Source organism: Bubalus kerabau, chromosome 16, assembly GCF_029407905.1.
Source record: "Bubalus kerabau isolate K-KA32 ecotype Philippines breed swamp buffalo chromosome 16, PCC_UOA_SB_1v2, whole genome shotgun sequence".
Lineage (NCBI taxonomy): Eukaryota > Metazoa > Chordata > Mammalia > Artiodactyla > Bovidae > Bubalus > Bubalus kerabau.
Window position 1 is genome coordinate 9,085,586 of NC_073639.1, and position 13,947 is coordinate 9,099,532.

Consider the following 13,947-nt stretch of genomic DNA (forward strand, 5'->3'; position numbering starts at 1 on the left):
CATTATATTTACTACTGTGGGCAAGAATCCCTTAGAAGAAATGGAGTAGCCATCATGGTCAACAAAAGAGTCCGAAATGCAGTACTTGGGTGCAATCTCAAAAACGACAGAATGATCTCTGTTCATTTCCAAGGCAAACCATTCAATATCATGGTAATCCAAGTCTACGTCTTTACCAGAGGAGCCTGGTAGGCTACAGTCCATGGGATCACAAAGAGTCCGACACGACTTCACTTTCATTTTCACGCCCCGACCAGTAATGCTGAAGAAGCTGAAGTGGAACGGTTCTATGAAGACCTACAAGACCTTCTAGAACTAACACCCAAAAAAGTTGTCCTTTTCATTATAGGGGACTGGAATGCAAAAGTAGGAAGTCAAGAAACACTTGGAGTAACAGGCAAATTTGGCCTTGGAGTACAGAATGAAGCAGGGCAAAGGCTAATAGAATTTTGCCAAGAAAAAGCACTGGTCAGAGCAAACACCCTCTTCCAACAACACAAGAGAAGACTCTACACATGGACATTACCAGATGGTCAACACTGAAATCAGACTGATTATATCCTTTGCAGTCAAAGATGGAGAAGCTCTATACAGTCAACAAAAACAAGACTGGGAGCTGACTGTGGCTCAGATCATGAACTCCTTACTGCAAAATTCAGACTTAAATTGAAGAAAGTCAGGAAAACCACTAGCGCATTCAGGTATGACCTAAATCAAATCCCTTACGATTATACAGTGGAAGTGAGAAATAGACTGAAGGGATTAGATCTGATATAATGCCTGAAGAACTATGGACAGAGATTTATGACATTGTACAGAAGACAGGGATCAAGACCATCCCCAAGAAAAAGCAATGCAAAAAAGCAAAATGGCTATCTCAGGAGGTCTTACAAATAGCTGAGAAAAGAAGAGAAGCAAAAAGCAAAGGAGAAATGGAAAGATATACCCATTTGAATGCAGAGTTCCAAAGAATAGCAAGCAGAGATAAGAAAGCCTTCCTCAGTGATCAGTGCAAATAAATAGAGGAAAACAATAGAATGGGAAAGACTAGAGATCTCTTCAAAAAAATTAGAGATACCTAGGGAACATTTCATGCAAAGAAGGGCTTAATAAAGGACAGAAATGGCATGGACCTAATAGAATCAGAAGATATTAAGAAGAGGTGGCAAGAATACATAGAAGAACTGTACAAAAAAGATCTTCATGACCAAGATAATCACGAAGGTGTGATCACTCACCTAGAGCCAGACATCCTGGAATATGAAGTCAAGTGGGCCTTAAGAAGCATCACTACAAACAAAGCTAGCAGAGGTGATGGAATTCCAGTTGAGCTATTTCAAATCCTAAAAGATGATGCTGTGAAAGTGCTGCACTCAATATGCCAGCAAATTTGGAAAACTCAGCAGTGGCCACAGGACTGGAAAAGGTCAGTTTTCATTCCAATCCCAAAGAAAGGCAATGCTAAAGAATGTTCAGAATAAAAAAAAAAAAAAAGAATGTTCAAACTACCGCACAATTGCACTCATCTCACACGCTAGTAAAGTAATGCTCAACATTCTCCAAGCCAGGCTTCAACAGTACATGAACTGTGAACTTCCAGATGTTCAAGCTGGTTTTAGAAAAGGCAGAGGAATCAGAGGTCAAATTGCCAAAATCCATTGGATCATCAAAAAAGCAAGAGAGTTCCAGAAAAACATCTATTTCTGCTTTATTGACTATGCCAAAGCCTTTGACTGTGTGGATCATGACAAACTGTGGAAAACTCTGAAAGAGATGGGAATACCAGACCACCTGACCTGCCTCCTGAGAAACCTGTATGCAGGTCAGGAAGCAACAGTTAGAACTGGACATGGAACAACAGATGGTTCCAAATAGGAAAAGGAGTATGTCAAGGCTATATATTGTCACCCTGCTTATTTAACTTATATGCAGAGTACATCATGAGAAACGCTGGGCTGCATGAAGCGCAAACTGGAGTCAAGATTGCTGGGAGAAATATCAATAACCTCAGATATGCAGATGACACCACCCTTATGGCAGAAAGTGAAGAGGAACTCAAAAGCCTCTTGATGAAAGTGAAAGAGGAGAGTGTAAAAGTTGGCTTAAAGCTCAACATTCAGAAAACTAAGATCATGTCATCCGGTCCCATCACTTCATGGCAAATAGATGGGGAAACAGTGGAAATAGTGACAGACTTTATTTTTTGGGGCTCCAGAATCACTGCAAATGGTGACTGCAGCCATGAAATTAAAAGACACTTGCTCCTTGGAAGACAAGCTATGACCAACCTAGATAGCATATTAAAAAGCGGAGGTATTACTTTGCCAACAAAGGTCCATCTAGTCAAAGCTATGGTTTTTCCAGTAGTCATGTGTGGATGTGAGAGTTGGACTGTGAAGAAAGCTGAGTGCTGAAGAATTGATGCTTTTGAACTGTGGAGCTGGAGAAGACTCTTGAGAGTCCCTTGGACTGCAAGGAGATCTAACCAGTCCATCCTAAAGGAAATCAGTCCTGAGTATTCATTGGAAGGACTGATGCTGAAGCTGAAACTAATACTTTGGCTACCTGATGTGAAGAACTGACTCATTTGAAAAGACCAGATTAAAGGCAGGAGGAGATTGAGCAAGATTGAAGGCAGGAGGAGAGGGGGACGACAGAGGATGAGATGGTTAGATGGCATCACTGACTCAATGGACATGAGTTTGAGTAAACTCCAGGAGTTCGTGTTGGGCAGGGAGGCCTGGCCTGCTGCAGTCCATGGGGTTGCAAAGAGTCGGACACGACTGAGCGACTGAACTGAACTGAACTGAACTGGTCAGTATAACACTTTCTGACCTTTGGCGGAGACGGTCAGGCTGGTGAAGCCTGATTGGGGGCCTGGTGGCCAGGCTGGCATCCTGGAGTCATCACCATGAGAAGAGGATTCTTCCTTCCGTGTTTTGTCACAGGTACTGTTTTCTCTACCGTGCCACACACCCATTTGATCTTGAAAAGGCCATGGTTCTTAGTCCTATGAAAGCTATGCTAACTTTTAAAATGAAATTCCTAATCGGCTAAAGATGTAAATAGTAAACCAATAGTAAATAGTAAACCATCAGTAGTAAACCAATCTGATAGATCATTCCCTGGGTCAGTGATACACTCTGAGAAGATTCACTTCCAATGCCAGGACTTTCAAATACAAGGTTTGGGATGTTCTGGGTCCAAAGCCAACTTGGGTTCTTTTGGCTAATGCTGCTAAAAATGACTCCAATTAGATTTTCAAGTTGAAGCCTTTAGGCATTCCAAAAAATCACTCAAGGTTGATAAGATGTATATTTATACGTGCATACAAAACTTACTTTTTGTCTTTCACATCCACTAACAGGCGACCCCTGTCTTTGAGGGCATGCCTTAGGCCTGCAGGTCCCCACCCCATCCTTGTACCAGGAGAAGCTTTAAGCTCTTGCAGAGCTGTAAATGGTCATTTTCCATTATGCCAACAGGTAGGGCAAACGTGAACTGGGAAGGAAGCACTGAAGTACATTACCTTTCATGGCAAGGACTGATGTAATAGACTCCAAGAAAGTAGGAAATACACGTTTCTCCACTGCTTGCAATTTCAGGGTGACCTAATAACAGTGATCACGTGGGAGCTCTTTTGTAAGCCAGAGAAAAAGAAAAAGCAAACAGAGATGCCTGGATCTTTTTTTTTCAAATTAAGGAAAGTAGGACTTCCCAGGTGGTCCAGTGGCTAAGAGTCCATGCTCCAATGCATGGGGCCCTGGTTCTATCCCTGGTCAGGGAATTAGAGCCTCATGCTGTAACTAAGACCCAGCACAGCCAAATAAAAACAAAAACAAAAAATAAAGTAGGGAAAGTAGAATTTCCTGCCCAAACCATAGGCTACAGCTAGTCTTACCTAACAGAATCCTGGGGTTGGGGGAGTTTGGGGTTGACTAGTCAAATGGTCATACTCTAAGGCACTAAATCCAGAAAGGGATTTTTCACTGAACTTCATCTTGAGACGCTCAAGATTCAAAAGCCATTCACAGGTGAGCACTGACCCTGGACAGGGTCCGGGTGTGTGTGCCGCTCCCTTCCCTAAGGCCTCTGTACCTGGTTGATGCTGTGACTTCTGTCTGGAATTTCCTTCTTGGCTGCTTGGCAGACTGCCGCCCCAGTCTACAATGCACAGTTCTAAGGTTTTTATGAAGAGCTGGGTACTCAGACCCCAGGCAAAATTAATCACCACCTCTTGACTGTGTTCACACTTATTTGCACAGTCGTGAACACTCACCAGCTGGTGACTTGCCTTTTTCTGGGCCTCTCTTTCTTACTAGGTGATGTTCTCTTTAAGGTCCAAAAGAACCAGGAACTCGTCTTACTCGTCTTGTGGAGTGTGGCAGGAAGGTTATAGGGACGGATTCGGGAATACTCTGCTTAATTGGCTTTTCTATTTCCTCATTTTGTAACCTCTGGTTCAGTTTCCTCATCTGTTAAATGGGCAAAACTTAGTACCACCTCATAGAGTTGTTGGGAGAATTAAGTGGATTCATTTATGTAAAGCAGTTAGGAAAAAGCAGTACCCGGCATATTGTAAGTGGAAGCTAATTATTTTTACCCCTTTATCTCGCAGAGTGCCTTGCCCAACACATTACTAGCTGCTCAATACATGTGTATTGCAGAGATGAGTTGATGAAAGAATGTGAGAACTTTTTTTAGAGAACACATTCTCAGAGGTAAAAGTAAATTTGCACATTATTCTTAACACAAATTGGCACATTGTTTTTACTTTAAATGTGCCTCACCTTAAGAAAACACAAATGGAAAACTTAGAATTTCAAAGCAGTTGCTTATCACCAAAGTTCTAGGTCAAGAGAGCTGTATTTGAATATCTTCTTTTACTCACCATTCCTTTAATATAGATACAGATGGTTAACAATGAATCTCTCTTCAGACAGCTAAAACATTCACAAACATTGCCCACCAAAATCCACCCATTCATATTTAACATTATAATACAAAGCAGTAAAAGGAGACTATTTAAATGAACAGATTTTGATTTAAATATATTTTTTATTTATCTTTCCAGGAAAAATAAAACTGTCATACTGGGTCAGACCAGCATGTTGCTTGGAAAGTTCTCAAAGGAACATTTTGTGGCAGGTCAGAGAGGATGTCCTGTGCTTAGGCATAGACTACAGCGTGATGTATTCTTCCGCACCAAGAAATGTCTTGAAATTTGACAGCTGGGGAGCATTTGGCCAACATTTTTGGAAAGAATACTTCACCTGCAGGGGAATTACCCGTTTTTCTTTGTCCCCACCTGTTCCGTGTCCAGGAAAAGGGAAGGCTATGGAGTGACTCGATGTACAATGGCCCTTCTCCCCAGACTCGCAAGCATTAGATCTGCAGTTGTTATTATTTAATATTTATTAGGTGTCTTGATGGGCTGCTTCTCTGGGAAAGAGCTGCAGGGGAAACAGCTGGCAGTAAAGCATCGCTTTAAACAGGCTGTGGCTCCAGGACACCTGGCTCGGCTCACTCTCCAGAAAGACACTCGCGTTGAGCACGGAAGCCAGATAAGCAAGATGGTCTCCTGCTGCGCTCCGGCCCCCGGCCCCCGCCTTGCGCTGCTCCCGTCGGCTGCGCCGGGAGAGCAGCCGGGAGGGGGCCCCGGGGGCCAAGGGGGCGTCCTGTGGGAGGAGGAGGTGTCCTGACGGAGGAGGGCAGGAAATGGCAGGGCTGTAGGAGGCAAAATGGAATCAAGTGCAGGTGGGGGGCTGTGTGAGAGCCTCGGGGGCGCACAGGGAGTAGGTGGCTGTTATAAAGAGATGAAGCCAGGTGGAGTGGAGCGGGCAGGGCCTGATTGCCGGGGACGGGTAATTGGTCTCCCTCCCGGTTTAATGCTCTGCTCGGGGGCGCCCTCCCAGATGTTTTCGCGTTGCCATGGCGGCCGGGGCAGGGGTAATGGCCGTGGAGCAGGGGAGATGAAGCCACAGGAGGCTTTTTGCTCTGTTTGAATACTGATTACAGGAGCTTCGCATTCGGTGCATCTGGAGCACTTTTGTAATGGGTTTTTAAACTTTTCCATCATCTGCACGCAGGTCTAGCTCCAGCTCACAGCGAAGCCTGCAGGCACCCAGATTAGAAAGATAAATCCATCCCCTCGAGAGTCGGGCTGTGGGGCCTTGTTCTGAAAGAAATTAGTAAGGGGCTATTAAGCAGGGAAAGAGGGGGAGCAGGGAGGCGGTAGTGACAAAACAGGGGCATTTTTGTGGGTCACCTGTGAAGGAGGTTCGGTATAGGAGCTTTATTTATAGTAAAATCCTTTAAGGAAAGAGCCTGTAAATGTTAGATGAAAAATGCATGTATATAAAAATAAGGTGAAGTGTCCAGAGGAGTCCGGTGTCTGCAGGAAGCTTCAGATACTTGCCCAAGAGTGGGAGGACACACGCTACAGCCCCTCAAAGGGAAGCAGTGATGGCGTGAAACTGGCAACCGTGCCCAGCTTCCTGGGGTTAGTGGTGCCATTAAAGCTTGCCAGCCCACAGGAAATTACAGCGGCTCCTGGCTGCCAGGAGCTCAGTTCCAGGTGTCTGCTGCTTGTGCTGCCTCGCTGGGGGCCTCCCCTCTGCCCACCAGACAAAGGAGGCCTCTGATGGCTGAGAATCAAGACCATTTGACTATTCAGTGGATCTCTGTAAAGCAGTGTGCTTCTCAGTGGTTTTTCACATCATAAGAGGTGCAGTGGGGCTGTGCTGTCCACTCACTGGCCATCACTGCCTCGTTTCTCTGGGTGCATCTGTTCCCCTGCCAAGGAAAAGAGAGGCTGAACTGGGGCACTGGGCTCTAATTCTTGCCACATGTTCATCTGGAATCTGATCCGCAAACAAGCCATTTTGCAGACTGTCACCTGACGCATCTCAACTAAAGCAACCAACAGCAAGCTTGTTGGAAGTTTCACTATTATGAGATGCTAAATCCAAAACGTTGGGCATGAATTTAAACCCAGAGTTGGACGATCCAGATGAAGACTTGTTCATTTATTCAGTTCACATGGGGTGTTTGTCGGGTACAGTGCAAGCTGAATGAGGGGGGATGTCTCAATGAACAAGGCAGACATGATCCCGCCCTTTAGGAGCTATGTATGGTCTAGTGGGAGAGACAGACAATGAAGAGTTAACCAGAGAACCTGATTGAAGGCAAATTGTGGCGGACACTATGAAGGGGCAAAGAGAAGCTGAGCTGGCAAAGATGTGCCCTGTTTCAGACAGAGGAGATGGAGGAGGCCTCTCTGAGGAAAGCTGATGTAATGGGGCAAAGGACTCTTGTGCCTGCCATACAGGAAGCCAGGCTCTGACAGTGGGAGTCTGCAGCAAAGGAAGGATTTATTACAGGTTGCCATGAAAGTGGGTAGGAGAGAAGCCTCAGATCCACTCCAATTTGGTGGTTGAGTTTGGGGTGTTTTTAAAGGAGAAGAACAAAGAGGCTGCCATTAATCATCAACTGTGACATTTCTTAATCATGATTTTGGGAGTCAGGATATCTCTGGTTTATGATTCTCTGGCCAGGTGGGCCATGGCTGGGGGTCCGTGAGCTTCTCTTGTCCTGGAGAGACAACCTGAGTTTGTGCTTTAATGATGACATATTCACAGCCATTTTACTCATCGGACGCTGGTTGATTAATGTTTAGTTAGCCCAGGATTGAGGTCAGAGGGAACAAGAAAGGAAGAGAGATTAATCAACTGGCAGGGGTCCTTCTGTCTTGGGGGGTTGGTTTCACTGAGACCAGAAGGCTGTGAGGGGTACAGCCGTACAAAGAGCAGGGGTGAGAGGAGGGTACCGAGGGGAGCCTGGGATGGATGTCCCACATCCTACTCCGTGACAAGGGGACAGGGTCACAGAGTTCAGTTTGCTGTGTCACAAGGAGATGAGAGAGCAGTTGTTTAAATGCTCTCAGAGGATCACTAGATCTAAAAGAAAGATTTCACATAAACAGGACCTCATTTCAAAATGGCAATCTGCCCTTGATTGACGTAGAAGTTAACTATAGCCCCTTTCAAAATGTAATCTCTTGGAAGTCATTTCCCCGCTTTGTAGAGGAGATTTCAGCTGATGTGGAAATAACAAGTTGTTACACATACTGAACACTAACATGACTTTTATATTTGCTGTCTTTTAGATGAACTGGGAAGTGAAAACGTGAAAGTGTAAGTCCCCCCCGCCCCCAGCCCATGTCCAGTTCAGCTTTGGGGTGGACCACGATGTTGGTGGGGCGCGGGTGGTGGTGAGCAGATCAAAGGGCCAGATTTTCAAGAGTTCTGGTTTTGACAGCCCTGGCGGGGCCCTCCTGCTTCCCTAACCCCAAGAGAATGTGCCGGAGTCCCACACGTCACCACAGGACAGGGGATCTGATGGGGGAGAAGGTCCTCTGTTCAGAAAAGAACCTTTTTCTGACCGCTATCAATTCCAAATGCATCGGTGATTGAGTATTCTGACCCTGGGTGTATTTCAAGGACATCAGTTCATTTATTCTGATTAAAACATTGATCACCAGGGAAGAGATTTTAGTTGGTATTAAAGGAGGGGAACCCTAGTAGAAGCCCAGAGTTTGTATGTTGAGAAGAAGATCCTGGTGGGGGGTGGGGCAGGAAGAGGAATGGAGGTGGCAGGAGGGGATGGGGGGGGAGGACTCTGCCTGGAGGAGTGGCTTGGGGCGCTGTCACCCTCGTCTCTGCCTCCCCCCACACTCCCCTGTGCTTGTTTGGACCCTAGGCTGGCCTCCTCTGCAGGGGGGCAGCCAGTGGATCAGAGCAGGTGGGCCCCTCCCCCAATCCTACCTACATTAACTGGGGCCTCTTCCTTCCCTGGGGAGATCTGAACCCCAGCCAGGGAGGGCCCTGGATTTCTGAGCACAAGGGCTCCATTTCTTCTAGGCAGGAAAGCCTGGAAAGGGAAGGGCGAGGTGGTGAAAGTGGCCCATCCATCAGCCTCCTGACCTGGAGTGCTGATCAAAAACTCCCAAAGATAGGGAAGTGAAATTGAGCAAGGCTAAAATAAAATGCTAAATGTGGCAACTCCCTGGAGGAGCCTCAGACTCATCTCAATACCTTCAGGGGAGCCAGCTCTCCTGGGCTTCCTCTCAGCCCATCATCAGTAATGGACGAAGGTTTATTTTCGTTTTTGCTTTTTTTCCTGTTAGAGTTTGGCCCTCTTGAATACAGCAAACGCCTAGATTACCCTGGAGCCTAAGACGTTGAATCAAGTTCACCTTCCTCACAGTCAACAGCCTAGGCTGTCCTCAAACAAAATTTAGCACATCACAAAACATGTTGGTTTTGTCTTTTGTCTTGTCTTTCCAACAAGCTCTTGACTTTCTCTCTCTAGCCCTATTTTTGAGGAAGACACACCCTCTGTGATGGAAATAGAAATGGAAGAGCTTGATAAGTGGATGAACAGCATGAACCGAAACGGTATGTGGTGTGGAATAACCGAAGGTGGCTTTTTCTGTGCTCTGGTAAGAGGAGGCTGCCCCCTCTTCATAACTATGCCGTTGGATCCTGGGTGGGACCCTGTGAGCCCACCTACCTTACTTCCAGTACATGCAAGGAGTTAGCTGGGGCCTGACCATCCCTAAACACATAGTTTAATTATTGCATCAGTTGTTGCCACTTATTGTATTTTTGCACATGTTTTTCAAATGGACTTTTTCAAGAAGAAAATGGACTGTTTTTTTTTTCAAGTGAGGAAATCTCTTGAGACCAAACTCTCTGGAAAAAGTTAGCATCCAGCATTACCCGAAGTATTATAGAATTTAGAGATCTGTGATTTTAATGTGTGTATAGATGTAAAACTTTATCAAACATAGTTTACATAGATCTGAGCTATAGGCACTAGCCATCTATGTCTATTTAACTTAAAATTTTAAAAACTAAAAGTTTAAACCTGCATACCTTAGTCACTCTAGCCACCTGTGGCCAATGGCCATTATATTAGACTGTGCAAATCTAGAACGCTCCCTTCATTGTAGAAAGTGCTACTGGACTTTGCTAGCAGAGATAGTAATATGAATATCCCATTATAACTTAATTTCCAGTTGATATCTGACAGTAATTGTAGTATATGTTCCTTGCTGGTGGTAGTTTAGTGCTAAATCATGTCCGAGTCTTGCAACTCCATGGACTGTAGCCCACCAGGCTCCTCTGTCCGTGGGATTTCCCAGGCAAGAATACTGGAGTTGGTAGCCATTTCCTTTGCCAGGAGATCTTCCAGACCCAGGGATTGAGCCCTGGTCTCCTGCATTGCAGGCGGATTCTTTACCACTGAGCCCCCAGGGAAGCCCATACGTTCCTTACAAACATTTATTTAAAAAAAAAAAGCCGGGGATCTATCAGATTCAACAGTTGACAATGGAGTTCTCAAAAACCAGATACTTGTTATCGGAATTTTTGTACCAGAGGCTCATCAAGGTGAACATTCCAAAAGATGAAAACTACTTAACTAACATGGACAATTTTGGGGAAGAGTGGCTTGGTAAAGCATTTGAGGATAGGGGTGAGTCACTGAGATAATCCTTAGAGTAGTTTCCTTTTGTGGCTTTTAGTTTATAAAAGTAATGTACATACACAGCAGAATTTGGAAAATGCAAAAAAAAAAAAAAAAAAGGTAGAATGAAGAAAAAATTTCCACCACCCAGAGATAATCTCAATATTTTGGTATAATTCCTTTTTTGTGGCTGAGATTGCAATACAAATCATGGTCCTGTTACAATCACTAAAGCCATTTCCATTTGATAACTAAAGAAGAGAGTTGTTTGGACGCATTGGTGATAGATCCAGCAGATTTCCCTCCCTTGAAAACAGCAGGCATGTAACGGGAAAAAATTCTGATGGCTTTAAGAAGGTCTGCTGTTCCCCACTTTACCTGCTGCTTGCTCCTGACTGAAATCATTCTGCAGACACAGCAGAACCTCGGTGAAGCTGTTTTATTCCAGCGTCTATCCTGAACAGTGCAGATTCTAGTCTTTGGAGCCCCTGGGGGTTGTTCGGCGGCTGAACAGCCAAGCAGTGATGAATTGTGCCCTTTTCCGCTGAGGCCAGAGACATGCTGAAGTCTTGCCTCTGCACCATTAGTGTTTTTTCCATTTCAAGAGCCTTGCCATGATTAATCTTTTAACCTCTGAAATTCCCTGGTGAGGCTATTTCTGCACAAGTAACGGATCAGAGAGATATGATGTTCAACGGCACAAGTCTTGTGGATAAAAAGTAGAATTTCGGTGACTAATAATGAGCCTGGTTTTCTTCTGTCCTAGCTGACTTTGAATGTTTACCTACTTTAGAGGAAGAAAAGGAACCAAACCACAACAACCCAAGGTACTTCTTATTTCTACCACATATGTGAGTGGGGGAGGGGGGTTGGAGGCCACAGCTGAGGACTTTCACTCCCCTTCTCTGTGCCTATAAATTTTATGTGACCATTTTCATGGCCGTACATTGGTGTCTTGTGGAGAAATGGAAGTGTGAGTTATGGAAAACAGAAAAGTACAAAGTAAATATCTTAGTGATTCTTTATCTTTAGAAATAAATTAGTACGTATGTTTTCTTGCCCTTCTAAAGAGACACTGTTGAGTAGACTTCTGCTTTAGTCCTAAAAGTTCCTGGTTATAACAAACTGCAGGTTTGTTTATCTTGGATGAATAGATGTTTGGTCAGGAAAACAGATGGAGGTGACAATCTCAGCAGGGTAACTGCACAAGAGTGAGTAAAAATGAACATATAACAAACAGAAGAAAAGAAACCCCCCTTAGATTGGATCATTCTCAGCATTAGTGGCTCAGTCGTGTCCAACTCTTTGTGACCCCACGGACTGTAGTCCCCTGGGCTCCTCTCTCCTTGGGATTCTCCAGGTAAGAGTACTGGCTGCTGCTGCTAAGTCGCTTCAGTCGTGTCCAACTCTGTGTGACGCCATAGACGGCAGCCCACCAGGCTCCTCCTTCCCTGGGATTCTCTAGGCAAGAACCCTGGAGTGGGTTGCCATTTCCTTCTCCAATGCAGGAAAGTGAAAAGTGAAAGTGAAGTCGCTCAGTCGTGTCCGACTCTTAGTGACCCTGTGGACTGCAGCCTACCAGGCTCCTCTGTCCATGGGATTTTCCCGGCAAGAGTACTGGAGTGGGGTGCCATTGCCTTCTCCAGTGGGTTGCTATTCCTTCCTTCAAGGGATCTTCCCGGCTGAGGGATCAAACCCATGTCTCCCACATTGAAGGTGGATTCTTTACCATCTGAGCCACCAGGGGAGAGAAATTAAATGAGAATTTTAAAACTCCAATACTGTGGCCACCTGATGCGAAGAACTGACTCCCTGGTAAAGACCCTGATGTTGGGAAAGATTGAAGGCGGGAGGAGAAGGGGACGACAGAGGATGAGATGGTTGGATGGCATCACCAACTCAATGGACGTGAGTTTAAGTAAACTCCGGGTGTTGGTGATGGACAGGGAAGCCTGGCGTGCTGCAGTCCATGGCGTCACGGAGTCAGACAAGACTGAGCGACTGAACTGAACAAAAACCCATATTCTGTTCTACCACTAGGTGGCTCTGCTCGATAGAAAATTTTAGTGCACCAGGGCAGGCGTGTTCTTCAGCCCACCACAATTTTGTTTAAATTGTATTCTCTTTTGTGAGGATAGAAATGATCATTGTTTGCGTGTTTTTGATCAGAGAATTTTCAGTCAGGACTTGGGCCGTGCTGGTAGGAAATAGGATTGATGATTCAGCAAGTCAGGGACTTGCTCTGTAGAACACGGCTGTGATTTGGTGGGGTGGGGGCAATGAATTGTTGATGGGGTGACTCTAAGATGACCAGTGAGCAGGGAACTTGACTGAGCGCATAACTGAGATGTCAGACTTCCATAAATAAATTTTCAAAGCAGCATAAATACCCACCCCGTCTCCCTCCAGGTTAACCAGAGAGCCTACACTAGTCACCTGAATTGGGTCCAGAGTGCAGTCACTTTTCATAAGCAGTTCCTGAAGCCAGCATGTTGCAGGGAAAGACTGGTTACTAGACACTTATTGAGGCAGTCAGATGTTTGACTTGTTCTGCTTCTTCCGCTAAACCTTGCCTGGGAAGTCAGGCCACTGCAGTCTTAGTGGGTCAAACCTCCGCCCTGATGCAGAATCTACATCTTGTTGTAGAGGTCAGTCATTGTTACCTCTGTAGGTGCTTGCATATTAAAACTCATCAATGGTTCAGGGAAGAGTTTATCCTATTTAAATGAGTTATCAGACATTAACAAGCAGATGAAAGAAAATATGCTAGTGAGATTGTCACAAAGCACATTACCAAGAAATATTTTCCTTGCATTTTTACCTAAAATGAACATCTATGTGTGTCCAGTATAGGGCCCAGATCACCATTAAACCCCTGTAAGTATCTTAGTATTCAATCTCTGATGGGCGCCCTCTAAAGATGTGAAATGTCATTGGTTTTTATATACCTGCCTCTTCTTCTTTGAAATTATTGGCAACAGAGGAGAGACTTAATGTTAGAAATTGTATGATGGTAAAAGCTTTTTAGAAGTAAAACTTCTTTGAAATATTGAGAGGCTGGTCTCTGAAATAAGTTCTACCACATTTCGCCTGTAAGGCAAAAAGCCTTAACCTATTTGGAGAGCTAGTTTATACTCAATTATTGTTTTTAAAGGGAATGTCTACATTCCTCTTCTGGTCCAGTGCTTTCTGTTTTAATTCACAAGACAGCTCTCAGGCCGTCACTTCATTCTTTCTTGTTGAAGCCAGGACCAGAGTTATAGAACCGAAAGTGGCAAGTCCCCAGTCTTTGGTGTTGGAGACACTGTCTGATTACTCCAAAGGGTATCTTGATATTGCAAAGCAAATTTAGTTTTTATTCACTAAAACTCATAAGAGTGCAAAGCACTTAGAACAAACCTTGGTACAAACTTAGCT

The 13,947-nt window shown here is 44.8% G+C and overlaps 1 protein-coding gene across 1 annotated transcript in view; it reads left to right on the forward strand.

Moving 5' to 3' along the window:
• Nucleotides 1-13,947, forward strand: part of TMEM154 (transmembrane protein 154) — a 51,515-nt gene that overhangs the window by 25,564 nt on the left and 12,004 nt on the right. The window contains exons 4-6 of the mRNA XM_055550307.1: nucleotides 8,168-8,195; nucleotides 9,373-9,458; nucleotides 11,297-11,357. Coding sequence (XP_055406282.1) covers nucleotides 8,168-8,195; nucleotides 9,373-9,458; nucleotides 11,297-11,357 — 175 coding nt within the window. The remainder of the gene's footprint in view (nucleotides 1-8,167; nucleotides 8,196-9,372; nucleotides 9,459-11,296; nucleotides 11,358-13,947) is intronic.